Genomic DNA, 21,489 nt, shown 5'->3' with positions numbered 1-21,489 from the left:
CTTCAAGGTGTATAAAGCCTTTCCTCTTCAAGGTCAGGTGTGCTCTCTCCTGAGCCTTTAGAACATTTACTTATTTAGAACTTCAGTAACTTTAAGTATCTCACATACTTCTAAATGGTCGAGGATGTGTCTTTAATATTTTAAAAATCCAGCCGGGTGTGGTGGCTCATGCCTGTAATCCTAGCACTTTGGTAGGCTGAGGTGGGAGAATGGCTTGAGGCCAGGAGTCTGAGACCAGCCTGGGCAACCTAGTGAGACTCTGTCTCTACAAAAAATTTTAAAAACATTAGGCAGGAGTGGTGGCACTTGTCTGTAGTCCCAGCTACTTGGGAAGCTGAAGCTGGAGGATCCCTTGAGCCCAGGAGTTCAAGGCTAGAGTGAGCTATGATTGTTCTACTGCACTCCAGCCTGGGAGACAGAGCAAGACCCTGTCTCTAAAAATAAAACAAAAATCTCCCACAGCCTTGAAGACTGTACTATCTCATAGCAGGTGCTTAGTAATTATTTGTTGAATGAATGATTGCCTGAATGTTAATGTTAGTTGTATTGTGTTTATACAGTGAAATAAGTTTCTCCACTGTAAAAGAGGTTAATGCACGTGTAAATGCAGTAATTCTTTTAGAATCAGATTTCTGTATAGTGGCATTATTGACATTTTGGGGAATTGCCCAGTACATTGTAGGATGTTTAGTGGCAACCGTGGTCTCTACTCACTAGATGTCATTACCACCCCTTCCCTCACTGCAGTATGACAACCCACAATGTCTCCAGACATAGCTAAATGTCTCCTGGGTGGCAGAATCATCCCTAGTTCAGAACATTGCTTTGGATGAAAAAAAAGCATATGTATTTCAAGTCTTCTCTTGATTGTAGCTTATATATAGTGTGTATGTTGTTTTTTTTTCAAGGGTGAATTTTGAGTGTAGAAACAAAATTGTTTCATAGTTTTTCAAATTTAACCTTATATAATTTAAGGAAACTGTCAAAGGTACTATTCTTACAAAACTTTGATGACTTAAGAAAACTGCATTTTTTACTGTTTTGTGTATTTTACATCGAGTAATGGATTTTATTTGGTGTTTCCTCCAGATTGAAATTAAACTGAAAAAGCCAGAGGCTGTGAGATGGGAAAAGCTAGAGGGGCAAGGAGATGTGCCTACACCAAAACAATTCGTAGCAGGTTTGTTTTCTGGCCTTGATGAGCTTTATATTCATATTGTGTTGTGTAATTGAAATTAGTAATGAACATTCTTTCTACTTTCATTATTTATGTTCCCAAGATAAGATACATTGAGTAATAAGGTTGCTCCGTAATGAATATAAAGTAGCCTTTCTGTGGAAGTTCTAACTTCTCAAATTCTAAGAATACAAATGAATGGCAGCAAAATCCCAGAGGGAGTTGGGATTTATTGTTTACCATGTAAAGTTTATGGCATCAGTTGGAGGGTGTTTATTTTTGTGTGTTGGCCCTTCCTGTTGTTTCTTTTTGGGTTGTAAGTTGGTTTACTCGGCTGATTATATTTCCCCTTCTTCCCTCTCCCTCTCTTAATTCCTTTCTAATCCTTCTACTGATATTGTCATCTAACTGCCTGGAATTTTCAGGGCTTTACAGGGTAAGGTATCTACCCCATTTCTTATTGCTAATTTAGAGATGGACACAAATAGATAATAAATGCCAAAGGAAAGTCTAGGAGAAGAGTAGAAAACCAGGCTTCATTGTATATATAACCCTATAAGAAACAGAACTTGGTGTTGAGGTCAATTTTAAGTATATGCAATAACTAGGTAAGAATTTTTCTAGTGGACTAATTCACAGCACACTCAGAACTACAACCTAAGATTATATTTTATAGCAATAGCCTCATTAATGAGTGGAGGGAAATTTCTTTTTATTGAAAGTAATGGTCTGATTTAATGACTGAAACAAGCTAACATGTGTCTCAGCTACTTTTTCTGATTTTGACTGCTTTCTTCTGTAACAGAAAACACATTTCCTTGTGGCACCTTTTAGAAAACACCGAGTTATTCAACAGATCATTGGTGTGTGTGTGTGTGTGTGTGTGTGTGTGTGTAGTTATTTCTTAAAAAATAATTTTGGATGTTTAGAAATTTCAAAAATAAGAGATTCTCATGTAGCTTTCACCCAGTTTCCCCCAGTGATCGTGTCTTAACTAGTCCAATGATTACCTCTTAAGTAGTCTATGGTATAATTTTCAAAATCAGGGTATTAACACCAACAGATACTTTTTAAGGACTGAAGTATTATCTAGTTGGTATTTAAGCATCTGCTTCACACTTTATTTGAAAGATGTATGTGTTTCTTTTAGGACTGACTCCAAGAGATTTTGAGGCTGAGGTTTATATGTAGCTGAAAGCTTTAAAAAATATATAATCATTTTAAATGTAGTATCTTACTTAATTCTAACAGCCCTGCATAACAGGCAGCCAGCCCCTTAGTATTCCTCCCATTTTGCAGGCTCAGAAAAGTTAAGCTCAAGATTATCCATCAGTTCTCATTGTCTAGTACTAAAATCTAGGTCTTCTCAGTTGGATCCAGTTATTCTGTTAACCCGTTGTCTACTTGTTGCATACTGCTTGTTGTTGCATTTTCTAACAATGGAAACAGTCTTTGCCGACATGAGTATCTGTGTAGTTATTTGATACTATAGTGAATGAGCAGGGAGGTTAGATTACTCATCTCTCAGTAGTTCATCTACCATCTCCAGGTGTTAAAAGTTTTTCTGAGTTTAAAGATCAAGGCTTTTTAGTGTTACAGTTACCATGTTTTTTCTAAACTCAACACCTTAGATATTCAAGATGATATTCTTCCTGTCCTGTTTTTGTAAGAAATTAATATACTTGTCAGATTCCTGTGTATTGCAAGCTGGAGACTGTAGATAAGGGCAAGTCACTTAACCTATCTGAGCCAGCTTGCTTATCTATAAAATAGAGATTAAAACCTCTGTTCTCATCCTTCCTGGGAGTCAGCATTAGGATTAATTAAATCCATGTTTCCCAGGCTCTTAACTTACCATGGCATGCATTTTTTGTTTTATCTGGCTGCTAGTGAAAATGTACAAAGATAGAAGGATATCTAGTAGAAGGAAGGTGGATAGGATTTTCAAAACAATATATTTGGCCCTGAAAAAAAACTATGTGTTGGTGTTGTGTGTGTTGTTTTGTTTTATTTTGAGGAGGAATGGGCAGGAAGAAAGTCGGTTTACAAGTGAAGAGAAAGCGTAGAAAAACAGTGGCTGTTAAATAGTTTCTCAGCTATTTTGACAAAAGGGATGTAGAGAGCAGTATTGGGAGGAGCATTTAGATTAGTACTAATGTGTCCTAATACATACTGATGGGGAAATTTTGAATTGGGTTTTTTGAAAACTATAGCTATTTTGTCCAACACAGTAGCTGCTAGCCACATGTTACCTGTTGAGCACTTGAAATATGACTAGTCTGCATTGAGATGTGCTATGTGAAATATATGCTACAGTTTGAAGACTTAGTATGAAAAAAAGAATATAAAATATCTTCATTTTTTTGTTGTTGTTGGTTTTTTTTTTTCTTTTTTTTTTTTAAGAGGGAGAGAGTCTTGCTCTGTCGCCCAGGCTGGAATGCAGTGGCACTGTCATGGCTCAGTGTAGCCTCGACCTGCTGGACTCAAGCAGTCCTCCTACCCCAACCTTCCGAGTAGCTGGTACTGCAGGCATGTGCTACCACGCTCAGCTAATTATTATTTTTTTCATAGAGATGGGCTCTCACTATGTTGCCCAGGTTGGTCTCACACTTCTGGCCCCAAGCAGTCCTCCTACTTGGCCTCCCAAAGTGCTGGGATTATAGGTGTGAGCCCCCATGCCCGGCCTCTGTTGGTTTCATGTCAATATGATACTATATTTGATATATTAGGTTAAATAAAATGTATTATCAAACTGCATTTCACCTGATTCTTTTTGGTAATGTAGTTACTAGGAATTTTTAAATTATATATGTGACTCACATTTGAGGTGGTCATTATATTTTCATTGGATAGTGAACAGAGCTGCTCCTATAGCTACTAGGTTGTCTAGTTATTTTCTAATTATTTGTGTGCCAAGATCTTGATGCCTTTGGTCTTTGGAGCAATCTTGGCAGTACCCTGAGCCCCTGGGCCAGTAGCCTCTCTGGCTGCAAGCAGCCTCTGTTTACTCCAGTATGCCCTACAAATATTATTTGCTAGGTGTATGGGATGTGGGCATTGAACTTTAGATCATCAAATGTAGTACTTTAAACATTTAGGAATTACTTATTGTTATTGCCTATTAAAATAATCTTATTTTTTTAATGTGGGAAGAGTATGGAGTGGCATGGATGATTATTTATATTTTCAGGCTATTTATACTCTGAAAGATACTAAGTACTTTAGAAAATTCATATTTTTAACATTTATTAAAATCTTAGTTACAAAAGATTTCTTAGGCATCCTTTAAAAAATTTTATTTTTAGAATTGTTTGTACTGTCTCTGCAACTTTTCTGAAAACATAAAAGTTCTGTATACTTTTCATCTAGTTTCTGTTATCAACATGAAGAATCTGCTTTTAATCTAATTTTGTATAACGTATCAAAAGTTTACACTTTATTGAGTTATTTTGCTCAAAAGAAATCCCCAGATTTTACATTATGGTAACTGACTCAGTTTTTAGAAATGTGAATTTTGTTATTGACGTATATACCAGAAAGACACTTAGTGCATACCTGAAATTCAGTAACCTAAACTGTTTGCTAAGATGTTCCATATACGTGGTCACAAAGTTTACATATTCTCAACATAATTGAAACATGTTGATTAGTTACTTCTGCCTTTTTTACTTCATAGATGTAAAGAACCTATATCCATCATCATCTCCTTATACAAGAAATTGGGATAAATTGGTTGGTGAGATCAAAGAAGAAGAAAAGAATGAAAAGTTGGAGGGAGATGCAGCTTTAAACAGATTATTTCAGCAGATCTATTCAGATGGTTCTGATGAAGTGAAACGTGCCATGAACAAATCCTTTGTAAGAATATAAACTTTTAAAGAAATATATATGGGAGCAAATTTTACATATTTTAAACGAGAAAATTGGTAATTTGAGACCAAATTGCGTGTACTATAGCTGGGAGAACTTTTTGAATAAGGTCTGTCTGAACGTTTCTTTTTGCTCTAAGAGTAATTTTTGAGGAAGTTGAAAACTTACGGAAGAGATGAGAAACAAGTGATTTATCCTAAGTAGGTATTTTTTATCAATGAGTTAGATTGATAGAGAGTCATCTTACTTGGATTTATCACAGTAGCTGAGTGAACTTCTGTTGTTTCCCTTCTAGACTCATATGTAGTCTCAATGTTAGAGATGAAGAATATAGATGTGAAACTTTCCAGAATAGTGTTTGCAAGTAGAAGATGCACATTATTCATTGTTTTAACAACTCTTTTGATTAAGAAAATTCAGGCTTTTTGTCAGGGCAGCATAAATACCTAAATTAGACCTCAAAATTTTAGTAATAATTTGTCATTGTATATTTAGCTTACAGTTGTAATCATGTGAGTTTTATTAATACCAGTAGCTCTGGAAATATGACTCTTTTAAGACATTCATATTTACAGTAGAAAGTTAAAATTAGTATTTTAATTTAATATTTAGTTAATGTGGTTGAGGCTCAGGTGTTTCACACTTAAGAAATATGTGGTAATTGGTCATGATTGTGCTTTTCACAGTTTATTTATTTAGAGACAAGGTCTCACTCTGTTGCCCAGGCCTGAGTGCAATGGCGTGATCTCGGCTCACTGCAGCCTCTGTCTGCCCGGCTCAGGTGATTCTCCTACCTCAGCCTCTGCAGTAGCTGGGACTATAGACATACACCACTACGCCTGGCTACTTTATTTCTTGTAGAGTTGGGGTTGCACCACGTTGCCCAGGCTGGTCTCGAACTCCTGGCTTCAAGCAATCTAGCCGCCTCAGCCTCCCAAAGTGCTGGGATTACAGGCGTGAGTCACCTCAACCAGCCTCACTATTGATTAAAAAAATTTTTTTCATCACTTTTGGGAGGCTGAGGTGGGAGGATCACTTGAGCTAAAGATCTTGAGACCAGCCTGGGCAACATAGAGAGACCTTATCTCTACAAAAAAAAAAAAAAAAAAAAAAAAAGCTAGGCCTGGTGGCATGTGTCTGTGGTCCCAGCTACTTGGGAAGGTGAGATGGGAGGATCTCTTGAGCCTGGGTGGTCAAGGTTGCAGTGAGCTGTTTTTTTGTGCCACTGAACTACAGCCTGGGCAACAGAGACCCTGTCTCAAAAAAAAAAAAAGTTTTCATTAAACTTTTAGTTTTGAGGTAATTGTAGATTGACATGCAATCCTAAGAAATGAGATTCTTTGTGCCTTTTACAAAGTTTCCACTGATGGAAACATTTTGCGAAAACTATGCTACAACGTCACAGCCATGATATTGACAGTTAAGATAAAGAACCTTTAATCCCAGTGCTTTGGGAGTCTGAGGCCACAGGATCCCTTGAGGCTAGACCAGCCTGGGCAACATGGTAAGTTCTGATCTCTACAAGAAATTTAAAAGCTAGCTTGACATGGTGTTGTGCCCCTGTCAGCTCAGGCATCTGAGGCAGGAGTATTGTTTGAGCCCAGGAGTTCAAGGTTGCAGTGAGCTATGATCATGACACTACACTCAGCCTGGGCAGCAAAGTGAGACCCTATCTCTTTAAAAAAAAAAAAAAAAAAAAAAAAAGCTAGAGATAGAACATTTTCATGGATTCCAAGGATTCCCTTATGTTGCTATCTTATGGCCATACTCACTAACCCCACCTCCACCCTTCCGTGATCCCTGATGATGACAAATCTGGCAATCTTTGTCAGATATGTAGTTTGCACATATTTTCTCCCAGTTCGTAGTTTTCATTTTCTTAACAAGGTCTTTCATGAGCCAAAATGTTTCATTTTGATTAAGTCTAATTTACCACTTTTTATGGATCATGCTTTTAGTTTCAAGTCTTATTAACTCTTTGCCTAGTCCTAGATCTCAAAGACTTTCTCCCATTAAAAAAATTAATAAAAGTAATATTGTTTTACGTATTACATTTATTTTTTATTTAGAGACAGGGTCTCATTCTGTCACCCAGGCTGAAGTACAGTGGCACAGTCACAGTTCACTGTAACCTCAAAGTCCTGGGCTCAGGTGATCCTCACGCCTCAGCCTCCCAAGTAGATGGAACTACACATCCATGCTGCCATGCCTGGCTAATTTTTAAAATTTTTTGTAGAGATGGGGTGTCTCCGTATTGCTTAGGGTGGTCTCGAACTTCTGACCTCAAGCAGTCCTTTGGGCTTGGCTTCCTGAAGTGCTAGAGTTACAGGCATGAGCCACAGCACCTGGCCTACATATTACATTTAAGTCTGTGATGCATTTTGAATTTTTATGTCAAGTGTGAGATTTAACTTGAGATTCCTTTTTGTGGGGTGAATAGTATGTTCCAGTGTTCTAGCACCTATCTTTTCTCATTGAATTGCTTTTGCACGTTTCTCAAAAATCAGTTGAGCATATTTGTGTGAGTCTTAAGTTCCCCATTGTGTTAGATTGAGCTGTATGTGATCTATATGTATGTTCCTCTGTCAGTCCCACTGTCTTGAGCTGTAGCTGTTTAAGTCTGAAATTGGGCAGACTCATTCCTCCTACTTTATCCTTTATTTTCACAATTGTTTTTAGATATTCGAACTCATTTGTCTTTCCATGTAAATTTTAGAATAAAGTGATTATATATAATTTTGGTGTTCATTACTGGAATCTAGACATACAGTTAATTTTATGTTTGTCTTGTATTCTGTGACATTGCTGGACTCAGTTCTAGGAGTATTTTTGGATAGATTGTCATTTTTTAAATGTGGACAATCATCTTCAAATATGGAAGTTTTATTTATCTGCAGATACGGAGAGTTTTATTTCTCCCTTTTCTATCTGTATGCCTTTTATCTCCTTTTCTTGTTCTATTTCACTGGCTGCAACTTCAGCACTGTGTTGAATAAGAGTAGTGAGAGTGGACATCCTTGCGTTGTTTCCCATTTTAAGGGAAAAGTATCTATTGTTTTATCATTAAGTATAATGTTAACTGTTAAGTTTTTGGTAGATGATCTTTGTCAAATTATGAAGTTCTGTTGTATTCCTATTTTTCTGAAAAATTTTTTTTTATTGTACTTTAAGTTTTAGGGTACATGTGCACAATGTGCAGGTTTGTTACATATGTATCCATGTGCCATGTTGGTGTGCTGCACCCATTAACTTGTCATTTAGCATTAGGTGTGTCTCCTAATGCTATCCCTCCCCCCTTCCGCCACCCCACAGCAGTCCCTGGATTGTGATGTTCCCCTTCCTGTGTCCATGTGTTCTCATTGTTCAGTTCCCACCTATGAGTGAGAACATGCGGTGTTTGGTTTTTTGTCCTTGTGATAGTTTACTGAGAATGATGGTTTCCAGTTTCATCCATGTCCCTACAAAGGACATGAACTCATCATTTTTTATGGCTGCATAGTATTCCATGCTGTATATGTGCCACATTTTCTTAATGCAGTCTATCATTGTTGGACATTTGGCTTGGTTCCAAGTCTTTGCTATTGTGAATAGTGCCACAATAAACATACGTGTGCATGTGTCTTTATAGCAGCATGGTTTATAGTCCTTTGGGTATATACCCAGTAATGGGATGGCTGGGTCAAATGGTATTTCTAGTTCTAGATCCCTGAGGAATCGCCACACTGACTTCCACAATGGTTGAACTAGTTTACAGTCCCACCAACAGTGTAAAAGTGTTCCTGTTTCTCCACATCCTCTCCAGCACCTGTTGTTTCCTGACTTTTTAATGATTGCCATTCTAACTGGTGTGAATGGTATCTCATTGTGGTTTTGATTTGCATTTCTCTGATGGCCAGTGATGATGAGCATTTTTTCATGTGTTTTTTGGCTGCATAAATGTCTTCTTTTGAGAAGTGTCTGTTCATGTCCTTCGCCCACCTTTTGATGGGGTTGTTTGTTTTTTTCTTGTAAATTTGTTTGAGTTCATTGTAGATTCTGGATATTAGCCCTTTGTCAGATAAGTAGGTTGCGAAAATTTTCTCCCATTTTGTAGGTTGCCTGTTCACTCTGATGGTAGTTTTTGCTGTGCAGAAGCTCTTTAGTTTAATTAGATCCCATTTGTCAATTTTGGCTTTTGTTGCCATTGCTTTTGGTGTTTCAGACATGAAGTCCTTGCCCATGGCTATGTCCTGAATGGTAATGCCTAGGTTTTCTTCTAGGCTTTTTATGGTTTTAGGTCTAACATGTAAGTCTTTAATCCATCTTGAATTAATTTTCGTATAAGGTGTAAGAAAGGGATCCAGTTTCAGCTTTCTACATATGGCTAGCCAGTTTTCCCAGCACCATTTATTAAATAGGGAATCCTTTCCCCATTTCTTGTTTGTGTCAGGTTTGTCAAAGATCAGATAGTTGTAGATATGCAGCATTATTTCTGAGGGCTCTGTTCTGTTCCATTGATCTGTATCTCTGTTTTGGTACCAGTACCATACTCTTTTGGTTACTATAGTCTTGTAGTATAGTGTGAAGTCAGGTAGCGTGATGCCTCCAGCTTTGTTCTTTTGGCTTAGGATTGACTTGGCGATGCGGGCTCTTTTTTGGTTCCATATGAACTTCAAAATAGTTTTTTCCAAATCTGTGAAGAAAGTCATTGGTAGCTTGATGGGGATGGCATTGAATCTATAAATTACCTTGGGCAGTATGGCCATTTTCACGATATTGATTCTTCCAACCCATGAGCATGGAATGTTCTTCCATTTGTTTGTATCCTCTTTTATTTCATTGAGCAGTGGTTTGTAGTTCTCCTTGAAGAGGTCCTTCACATCCCTTGTAAGTTGGATTCCTAGGTATTTTATTCTCTTTGAAGCAATTGTGAATGGGAGTTCACTCATGATTTGGCTCTCTGTTTGTTACTGGTGTATAAGAATGCTTTTGATTTTTGTACATTGATTTTGTATCCTGAGACTTTGCTGAAGTTGCTTATCAGCTTAAGGAGATTTTGGGCTGAGACAATGGAGTTTTCTAGATATACAATCATGTCATCTGCAAACAGGGACAATCTGACTTCCTCTTTTCCTAATTGAATACCCTTTATTTCCTTCTCCTGCTTGATTGCCCTGGCCAGAACTTCCAACACTATGTTGAATAGGAGTGGTGAGAGAGGGCATCCCTGTCGTGTGCCAGTTTTCAAAGAGAATGCTTCCAGTTTTTGCCCATTCAGTATGATATTGGCTGTGGGTTTGTCATAGATAGCTCTTATTATTTTTAAATACGTCCCATCAATATCTAATTTATTGAGAGTTTTTAGCATGAAGGGTTGTTGAATTTTGTCAAAGGCCTTTTCTGCATCTATTGAGATAATCATGTGGTTTTTGTCTTTGGTTCTGTTTATATGCTGGATTACATTTATTGATTTGTGTATGTTGAACCAGCCTTGCATCCCAGGGATGAAGCCCACTTAATCATGGTGGATAAGCTTTTTGATGTGCTGCTGGGTTCGGTTTGCCAGTATTTTATTGAGGATTTTTGCATCAATGTTCATCAAGGATATTGGTCTAAAATTCTCTTTTTTGGTTGTGTCTCTGCCCGGCTTTGGTATCAGGATGATGCTGGCCTCATAAAATGAGTTAGGGAAGATTCTGCCTTCTCTTCCCTTCTCCTTCCTTCTCCTCCCTTCTCCCTTCTCTTCCCTTCTCCTCCCTTCTCCCTCCTGCTCCCTTCTCCCTTCTCCCTCCTCCTCCCTTCTCCCTCCTCCTCCCTTCTCCCTCCTCCTCCCTTCTCCCTTCTCCCTCCTCCTCCCTTCTCCCTTCTCCCTCCTCCTCCCTTCTCCCTTCTCCTCCCTTCTCCCTCTCCCTCCTCCTCCCTTCTCCCTCTCCCTCCCTCTCCCTCTCCCTCTCCTTCTCCCTTCTCCCTTCTCCTTCTCCCTCCTCCCCCTCCCTCTCCCTCTCCTTCTCCTTCTTCTCCTTCTCCCTTCTCCTTCTCTCTTCTCCCTTCTCCTTCTCCCTTCTCCCTTCTTCTCCCTCCTTCTCCCTTCTCCCTTCTCCCTTCTCCCTTCTCCCTCCTTCTCCCTTCTCCTTCTCCCTCCTTCTCCCTTCTCCTTCTCCCTTCTCCTTCTCCCTCCCTCTCCCTTCTCCTCCCTTCTCCTTCTCCCTCCTTCTCCCTCCTTCTCCCTCCTTCTCCCTCCTTCTCCCTCCTTCTCCCTTCTCCCTCCTTCTCCCTCCTTCTCCCTCCTTCTCCCTTCTCCTTCTCCCTTCTCCTTCTCCCTCCTTCTCCCTTCTCCCTCCTTCTGCCTTCTCCCTCCTTCTCCCTCTCCCTCTCCCTCTCCCTCCTTCTCCCTCTCCCTTCTCCTTCTCCCTTCTCCCTTCTCCCTTCTCCTTCTCCTTCTTCTCCTTCTCCCTTCTCCCTTCTCCCTTCTCCTTCTCCTTCTCCCTTCTCCCTCTCCCCCTCCCTCTCCCCCTCCCCCTCCCTCTTCCTCTCCTCCTTCTTCTCCTCTTCCTTCCTCCTCCTCCTTTTTTTATAGAGATAAGGTCTCCTGTGTTGCCCAGGCTGTTCTTGAACTCTTGGACTGAAGCAATCCTCCTGCCTTGTCCTCCCAAAGTACTGGGATTATAGGTGTGAGCCACTGCACCGGCCCCTTTTAGAGTCTTTTTACTACCTCTGTTTCATATGTAGCATCTAGGGTGTTTAGATTTACTACTGGGAAGAATAGGAAAAGTACATCTACTTGATCTTCCCAGGAGAAGTCATTCTCACTTTTGACTTTTAAAAGTATGGTAGACAAAATTAGCAGTATGTCAGATCAAAGATGTCAAGTCAAATCAAATCAAAGATCGAAGATAGAATCTGCACTCATTTTCATGTAGAAACTTTGACAGTTATAACCAAATTGTGTATACCCATAAAATAAGCCATCTTTGCAGCAACATTGATCTGGAATATACCAGGGGCTTCTGTCCTTGTGAGAATATGAAAGAAACTAGACTTTGTTCTCTATAATCTCCTTATCTAATTGGCACAAAAGACCAAGATATACAAAATAATCAGAGGGAAATGCTAAATTGCCCTGCAGTCTATTAGGAGAGGTGTGGGGGTGGGGCGATAAGTGTCATCAGCCAGTATGGTCAGATTGTAAGCCAAATCCACAACTGAAGGTCCTCTTGGGGTAGTTTGTGTTTGTCTGTTTATTAGAGAGAGAGTTTCACTCTGTCACTCAGGCTGGAATGCAGTGGCGTGATCTCAGCTCATTGCAACCTCCGCCTCCCAGGTTCAAGTGATTCTCGTGACTCAGCCTCTAGAGTAGCTGGGACTACAGGCGTATGCCACTACGCCTGGCTAATTTTTGTAGTTTTAGTAGAGACGGGGTTTCACCACGTTGGCCAGGCTGGTCTTGAACTCCTGACCTCAGGTGATCTGCTCGCCTCAGCCTCCCAAGGTGCTGGAATTACAGGCGTGAGCTACTACGCCCGGCCTTGGAGTAGTTTATTATACAGACTTGTCAAATGTAATTCAGTCATTTTATTTAAAGCCCACTATGTGCCAGGTCACTGTGCTTAGAACTAGGATATGAGTATTAGTAAAATGTACTCCTTGGCCTTAATGAGCTCTCACCATTAGTTGAAGTCAAGGGTGGAAAGCAGATCTAAGAAGACAGAACCTTAAATTGCAACAATGCACTGTGACACATGTTATGTAAATGGTAATTAGGCTCACACAGAAGACAAATTTACAGGAATAGAGAAATAAGAGGTCAGAGGAAGCCACAGAGAGGTGGTGACATTTCATGTTTGGAAGATGACTAAGGACACAAAAATCACTGCCATGCAAAAAAGCCCACGTGAGGGAGCTCGGTAGAGTGTGTCGGACATGGGGTTACATTGAGGTTCCAGTGTGTAGGATATGTAACTGTATACATTGGCCACTAACACAGTTGGTTATTTTTAAATGTTTATATTTTAATAATTCGCACTATTCTTTGATGTGGTTCAAATCCATTGATTTTTATCATGTTAAAATAAGAAATGTCCAAATGGGGCCGGGTGCAGTGGCTCACGCCTGTAATTCCAGCACTTTGGGAGGCCAAGGTGGGCGGATAACCTGAGGTCGGGAGCTTGAGACCAGCCTGACCAATATGGAGAAACCCCGTCTCTACTAAAAATACAAAATTAGCCAGGCATGGTGGTGCATGCCTGTAATCCCAGTTACTCGGGAGGCTGAGGCAGGAGAAGCGCTTGAACCCGGGAGGCGGAGGTTGCAGTGAGCCGAGATCATGCCATTGAACTCCAGCCTGGGCAACAAGAGTGAACTCCGTCTCAACAACAACAACAAAAAAAATAAAAAAAAAGAAATGTCCAGATGGTTTTTTTTAATATATTAATGAATATGCTTGGGTTGTTGGTAGGTGGTATATTCAGTAGATGGTAAATAAATGATCAATTCTTCAGTGAGACACTGACTTTCTATACCTGCATTTATGTACCTTGATTTTTAAAAAATTTTGGATAAACTTGCATGTGTTTGGCCCAAAGAGAGCACAAAGTAGAGGCCCTTAAAGTTCTCTTCAGCTGGTACAGGAAGAGATTATTTTGACTGGTCTTTATGGTCTTCAGCAAAAGAGATTACAATAATCATTTTTTTGGGAGCTAATAATATTTTCATTTGAAGGTAGTTTTTCCACATGCACGTCTATGCTCATTAGCAAAGGATGTAGTGCACCTCCCTGACCACTTTAGGATTTCCTTTTCAGATTTTATGGAACTTGTTAACCTCTGGAATGCCTAAGATTAAATAAAAATATTGTTTTGTGTTTATATTGAGCTATATATTTTATCTGTGTATAATCTATTATATATATATTGCATAGAGTTTATATTGAGCTGTATATAGTAGCCAATATTTGGGGCCTTATGCTTGGAACATTTTTAGAAAAATATTCTATTTTGATTATATGGTCCAGGAATTAATCTATTTTTATTTTTCATTGCAGATGGAGTCGGGTGGTACAGTTTTGAGTACCAACTGGTCTGATGTAGGTAAAAGGAAAGTTGAAATCAATCCTCCTGATGATATGGAATGGAAAAAGTACTAAATAAATTAATTTGCTCTCACCGTATTGTGTATATTCACCTAATGTCCATTGTGTATTGATATTGCATTCTTGAATTTTGAACACTGAATATCTTTTTGAAAGATTATACCTCTTTACCTCTTTGTGCTTTAGAAATAATTTTCCTTCAAGTGTTCTTGTCTAATGAAGAATGAAGATAACATTTTATCACTTCTGTCCTTAAAGATTTCAGACACGGTGAAACTGAATAAAGCATATCATTTGCTCCTAGATGGATTCATTCTATCTAGTTGTGGGGATGGAGAAATCTTTAATGGTATATTTTCGGTTATTACCTTATTTTTGATGCAGTATTCTGTCAGTAATTTATTAGACCTGGCAGCTTTGGGTGAACTTAGATTTTTCACCTTCAGTGTTACATTGTGTTTGCTTTTAAAAACTGCTTTTGAATGGAGTTGTAAATACAATTTTTCTATGAAGATGTTTGGTTTATTTACCTTTTTCTTAAGTTTTTAATGAGAACTTTGAGAAATTATCACAGGGAATTCCCATTTAGTTCTTTTAATGGGAAGAATTTGTAATTTTAATTGCACTGAGATATTTTGTTCCTTACCTTGCAAATTTCTGTATAAAACATAGATACCTGAGTTTTAACACACTGCAAATTTATACTAAGGATAATCTGTGAAGGTGGGGCAAAGAAGGTTCTAGGAAAGCCCAACTCCACTTGCTTCTTTTATCACAGCAGGATTCCTGAAATTACAGCATTGATGGGTTTTTTTGGTACTTTTTTTCTTTATTAGAAAATCTCTGCCGTCACGTCCCCATGATTACTTTGGTTTCATTGGTTTATGGTAACTGCTGTGAGAGTAAATTAATGTGTGTATGTTTAGTATTTACTCTGTGCCTAGAATATATAGATATCATGAGAATACAAAAAGTAAAAGACATGATTATTAACTTCAAGGAGCTTATAAATGTAGCAGGGAAAAAAAATAACATTCGTGAAGGAACTGTGGAAAGATTGAATGCTGAACTCGGTATAAATACACTTTAGAGACAGGAAAATGTTCTGTTATTAAAATTGTTTACAGTCTAAGCTGTTATAGGCTATGGATGACCTGTAGATCTGACTTTGTTTTCTCACCATGATTTTCTCAACTGTAATACCCCAGATGTTGGTCTCAGCTCTGTTAAGTGTCACTAACATTTTTATGGCAAAGCACTACTCTATACCCTCAGAGCAGGGGAAGTGGGAGGCAAACGGGTCATCATTTCAGCCTCCAAAACAGTAGGATTTCAGCTCCTTCCTTCTAGTCCTTTGTTGTGGGGTGTAGGGGAGTTACTAAGGAAAGTTTCAGTAAGGTGATACCAGATAGTGCCCAAACCTTGTTGTTATAGCTTGTTTAAGCATTCTAGAGTTTTCATGTGTCCTTTTGTCCACTTAGAGCTACTAGATACATTTTTTTCTTCTTGAACACTGAAGGAAAAGACAAAATTAAGTTTTTGGTTGGATGGATTTCTAAAGTTTTCTCCTTAGGGAAATAGGATAGTGACTTGTATTCTGTATGTTAAATTTTCTCAGTACCATTAATCCTAAGATGAAGAGGAAGGCTATTGCTGCAGAGGCATAGTTGAGGACGTACAGCAGTACACCAGGGAAAAGAATGCTTAGCTCTAGCAAGTCTTCGGTCATTGACTACCTTCATAATCTTCAATAGGTTTAGGCCTTTCTTAGTTCCTTTGTATATAATCCATAGAGTCTTAGAGTTATAATTAAAGATCCATGGTTCTAAATACAGAAGCATATTTTTACCGCTTAACTTTTTCTTTCTTAAAAATGACACTATTGAAATAGCTGTTTTTGACCAGGTGCGGTAGCTCGTGCTTATAATCCCAGCATTTTGGGAGGCGGAGGCGGGCAGATCACCTGAGGTCAGGAGTTCAAGACCAGCCTGGCCAACATGGTGAAACCCTGTATCTACTAAAAATGCAAAAATTAGCTGGGCGTAGTGGCATGCGCCTGTAGTCCCAGCTACTTGGGAGGCTGAGGCAGGGAGAATTGCTTGAACCGGGAGGCAGAGGGTGCAGTGAGCCAAGATCATGCCACTACACTCCAGCCTGGGTGACTCCATCTCAAAAAAAATAAATAGCTGTTAAAAAATAAATCTAGTACTATCTTTGGTTGTTTTTAAAGGACATATTATCTAGAATATGCTTACCTATTGTCTAGATTTGCTAAGTGTTGCAGGGTTTGGGATTTTGCTGGTCTGAAGGGAGTTTGTAAAACACATGACTGAAAGCATTATAAAACGCACCTTGTCAAATATGTTAGATTTATAGGTCAAGGGAATTTTGAAAAGTAGGCTAGATTGCTGCCCAAGAATCCCACTCTAAAGTACTGCTTTGTTTAATCATTCTAGATAATGGAAGCTTGTAAGCCTCCAGAAAGTTAAAACAAAAAACTTCTTTCTGATTAAGAGCCTCTTAACTCTATCCTTATCATCTGCTATCTCAATGTAGCTATTAATTGTTCCCTCTTTGTTTCTAGACTCCAATTTTCATTTCTCAAATTTTGGTTCTCTTAGTGCTGTTAGTATTAGTAGCCTTTTGTTTCTTTAGACTGTATAGGTTTTTCCTCTTAAGTGTTTCCTTTCCCTTTTTAAGGTTAGTCCTGGAATACATGTTTTTCTTGGTCTTGTAGATTTCATCTCTTCTGATTTCCATAATAATTTGCACCTTGATGAATCCAGAATTCTCCCACTGTCTTCAAAGAATCTGGAATAGAATAATCTGCTTTTTGAACTCTGCTATCTAGTAATCTCTTTAGATATCTATACCACAAGTTTGAAACATCAAGGTCAATTTTGGTAATTTCCTGTCTTATGTCTTAATACCCATTCAGAGTTGATTGCCAACTAACAAGCTCAGCCTTTAGCACTGGCACTTACTGGCCAATCTGTTTTCTGTCTATAGGGAGTGAAATGGATTGGAGAAAGAGGATGGCTTGCATTAATAACTCTAGTTTTTAAAAACATTTTTATTCCTTTTAAAAAAAATTTTTTAGAGACACGGTCTTCTTCTATCACCTAGGCTGGAGTGCAGTGGTGCGATCATGGCTCACTGTAGCCTCCAACTCCTAGGCTCAAGTAATCCTCTTGCCTTGGCTTCCCAAAGTGCTGGGATTAGAGGTGTGAGTCACTGTGCCTGGCCCACATTTTCATTCTTGGCTCACTGTAGCCTTAATCTTTCAGGCTCAAATGATTCTCCCATCTCAGCCTCCCAAGTAGCTGGGACCACAGGCGTGCACCACCACGACTGGCTAAGTTTTGTATTTTTTTTGTAGAACTGGGTTTCACCATGTGCCCAGGCTGGTCTTGAACTTCTGGGCTCAAGTTATCTACCTGCCTCAGCCTCCCCAAAGTGCTGGGATTACAGGAGTGAGCCACCACGCCCAGTCATGAACTTCAAGTAAATATTTAAAATGGAGATATCTCACAATGCTATTGCGAATAATTTAGATAGAAATTTTAATTTAGTTCAGTACTTAAATATTTTTTGGCTCTTCTTTCTCACTTTACCTTCCTCTATTCCTTCCCCAGTTACCTACATATCAGATGAGATTATTGATCTCTGAGATATATCACTGACCCAGAGCAAAATTGCATATTAATTTACCATCTAATCAGCCTAATGCACTTAAATTCCTTGGAATCTTTCCTGTTCAGATAGGTGTGCATCTCTCTGAACTTGTAGCTCTACTGACATTTCCAAAAAAAGGTAGAAGGTTTCTAGGTGGTGTGTGTTTTTGTTAGTTACTAGAGCCACTTACCCTTTGTAACTAGCTCTAAAGAAGTACATCTTTTGCTCATACCTGCTACTGTAACCATATGACAGTATGGATTTAAGTTATTTCTGCCTAGGGGAATTAGATGATAAAAGCTAAAAGGACAAAATACTGGTTTCTGTGCAGGGAAGGGTCATATGTAGTTTTAAATAAAAGGGTTCATCTCTTTTGATGTGGTTTCCCTTTCTCCATCTGTGCATTTTTTAAATCATAAGATCATTTTAGACACACCAAGAGATTTTATTTTGGGAACTTGTGGGGAAAATATTGATTTACCTACAAATGTTACTATTTGGAGCCATCCTTGTGATTGGTTTCTGAGATTAATTTAACTCGTAGCCTCACTTCCTACCTTAGTAAAGTTGCTCCTCCAAATCAGCTAAAATCATATACAATGCTAACTCATTACTGCAAATAGTGGTAGTTACTGTGTACTAGCATTTCTTATGGACTGGGTGGCACTATCTCATTTTTAATCGCCCTTCAATAGCATCCCATTATTGCAAATCAGAAAGATGATGGGGCCAAAGTAAAGTTCTTTGCCCAAGTCACTCTGCTAGTAAGTAATTGCAATAGCTGGGATTTGAACCCAGGCCTGTGAGACTCCATTACCCATACTTCTGACAACTGCAGTCCTCTCGTCAGGTTAATAAGCTAGATGTGGAATGAATGATTTTTATTACCAAATCAGCTGACTGGAAATGAAGCAGAGAATATTCAAGTTAAAGAACTAATTCTTTTTTTTTTTTTTTTTTTTTTTTGGAGACAGAGTCTCACTCTGTCGCTCAGGCTGGAATGAAGTGGTACAATTTCGGCTCACTGCAACCTCCACCTCCCGGGTTCAAGCAATTCTTCTGCCTCTTGAGTAGCTGGGATTACAGGCATGTGCCGCCATGCCTAGCTAATTTTTGTATTTTTAGTAGAGACGAGGTTTCACCATGTTGGTTAGGGTGGTCTTGAACTCCTGACCTCATGATCCGCCCACCTTGGCCTCCCAAAATGCTGGGATTATAGGCGTGAGCCACTGTGCCCAGCCAAGAACTAATTGTTATATATGAGCTGGGAAGATACATTCCTAGAGATCCTCACTTTCTTAAGTAGGAAAGCTTATTAGGAATCCAAATCTCTTGCCTCATAATGAAAGTAATACAAAGAAGTAGTCTGATTTTTGAGAGGGTGCTGTTTTTCTCAAATCTAGATCATTACAGAGAAACAGTGTACTTTTAACAACTGTTGCATGTGTAAGAAGACTGGTACATGATGCCAATGAAATTTTTTTCCCTTTAACTTGGGAGCTCTCATACCAGTTCCGTTGTACAAATGCTGAGATTGTTTCAAGGTTTTATTCCTACAGACATGTTAGGATTTGTGTGTCACTGATTTCTCCAATAAAATTTGAATGATTCAGGTTATTTCCTTTTTCCTATGTTAGCATTTTGTGTATATATATATATATATAAACATTTGAATTTTGGCTTGTCTGGAGTCTTTTAAATATTTGGTATGCCTTCACATTCAGATTTTTAGTTTTATTTTTACATTGAGACTTCTACCTGTATCATTGACTTTATTTTTTCCTATGATTAAAGGATTCAGTTATACAAAAAGATGTTTCAGAAACACTGCCATTTACCTAAAGGTAATTTTCAGCTTCTTTAGAAGGAGTTAGGAAAATGGTCCTTAATACCTATATGGGGTTTTTTAAAAAACTGTACTCTATAATGCAGCCACAAAAGCTCTAAATAATAAACAATTGTGCATACTATTAATATATATTTAAAGCTTTTGTTAAGTTTGTGAAAAGACAGTATTGCATAGTGGTTAAATGCATGGAGTCTGAAGCCATCCTGTTTGGGATCATCCTGGCTACGTTGCTTACTAGCTGTGTGACAATGGATAGGTGCTTAATGTCTCTGTGCCTCAGTTTTTGCATCTATGTAAAGAAAATAATAGGATCCACCTCATGCCTCATGGTCTTAGTTGAATGAATTCATGTAACTCCACAGTTATCTTAATCCAGAAGGCTCAAAATACTAAGGTTTTGTGTGTGTGTGTATCTGTATGACAAGTGATATAAAAGGTGACCTGAATTTATAATATGAATAGTCACATTTTGCAGCAGAAATATTAAATGTTTAATTATAGAATGCTAGCGCTGATCCTGCTGAAATTGTAACAGAATACAGCAGTTGCCCCTTAACTGTGGCAGATACATTCCAAGACCCCCAGTACTGAATGCTGTATATACTACATTTTTTTATACATGTATACTTATGATAAAGTTTATAAATTAGGCACAGTAAGATAATAATAGAATATACAATATACTGCAACAAAACTTATGTGAACAGTTATTTTTGGACAACAGTTGACTGTGGGTCACTGAAATTGTGGAAAGCAAAACCATGGATAAAGGGGAACTATTAATAGTCTATCTATATTGCATTATCTTCTAAAAACCAAAATTCTGACTTCAAAAACTCATCTGGTCTGAGGGTTTTGGAATTGTGTATCTATGTGTGTGAAGTGCAGAGAGCAGTGCTTCATGTGACAGATAACATCAGATGATCCTAGGCTGGAAGGTGGAAATCCTAGAGAAGCTTTTTTTGTGTTGTAAGTTCAGTCTTTCAAGATTTGGAATTCTGTCAGGAAAGTATATCAGCTAGTTAACAATTGTTACTGTAATTTATAAAATTTGTACTTTGGAGAGCATAAAAATTCATGAAAAGTTTTTAATAATTTTACTTAAACAGAGCTTAATTATGTAAGTATTGTGAGCAGCACTTTATAAAGAATTGTAAAATAAAATGGTGGCAGAAAATATAAACTAGATGTAGAATGTTAAGGGACTTCCTTCGGAAGTTCTCTGGTTTTCATTTCAATTTCAAAGCTCAAAACAAGGTAAAACTATTAGGATTTGTAAAAAAATACAAGGTACAAAATCACGCCGTTTATAAACCACTGATTGTCGTTATTCCCATCAGTGAAAAGAAGCTGATACTTACTTGTTTGTGTTTTTTTTTTTTTTTTTTTTTTTTTTGAGACGGAGTCTCGCGCTGTCACCCAGGCTGGAGTGCAGTGGCGCGATCTCGTCTCACTGCAAGCTCTGCCTCCCGGTTCACGCCATTCTCATGCCTCAGCCTCCCAAGTAGCTGGGACTACAGGCACCCGCCACCACGCCCGGCTAATTTTTTTGTATTTTTAGTAGAGACGGGGTTTCACCGTGGTGTCGATCTCCTGACCTTGTGATCTGCCCGCCTCGGCCTCCCAAAGTGCTGGGATTACAAGCGTGAGCCACTGCGCCCAGCCTGCTGATAGATGTTTTTATAAGAGTTAATTCATCAATCTTATTATTCTTGCCCCAAATGAATCAGTGTGGAGCATATACAAGTGTATAGACATTAATATGGGCCCATTCTCAGCTGGGAGTTCTCACAACTACCACTTTTTACGGATTATCTGTTTTCTAACCTTTTTCTGTGGCTTGAATTGACT

At 38.5% G+C, this 21,489-nt stretch overlaps 1 protein-coding gene across 3 annotated transcripts in view; it reads left to right on the top strand.

Moving 5' to 3' along the window:
• Window positions 1-14,187, top strand: part of SUGT1 (SGT1 homolog, MIS12 kinetochore complex assembly cochaperone) — a 38,939-nt gene extending 24,752 nt beyond the window's left edge. For all 3 annotated transcript variants that reach the window (XM_063618803.1, XM_063618804.1, XM_055245260.2), the window contains 3 exons: window positions 1,090-1,180; window positions 4,854-5,035; window positions 14,067-14,187. In XM_063618803.1, coding sequence (XP_063474873.1) covers window positions 1,090-1,180; window positions 4,854-5,035; window positions 14,067-14,168 — 375 coding nt within the window. In that variant the 3' untranslated portion in view covers window positions 14,169-14,187. The remainder of the gene's footprint in view (window positions 1-1,089; window positions 1,181-4,853; window positions 5,036-14,066) is intronic.
• The last annotated feature ends 7,302 nt before the right edge of the window (window positions 14,188-21,489 follow it).

The sequence above is a fragment of the Symphalangus syndactylus genome, chromosome 15, assembly GCF_028878055.3.
Source record: "Symphalangus syndactylus isolate Jambi chromosome 15, NHGRI_mSymSyn1-v2.1_pri, whole genome shotgun sequence".
Lineage (NCBI taxonomy): Eukaryota > Metazoa > Chordata > Mammalia > Primates > Hylobatidae > Symphalangus > Symphalangus syndactylus.
The sequence above is the reverse complement of the archived record's forward strand: the minus strand, read 5'-3'. Positions and strand labels throughout refer to the sequence as shown.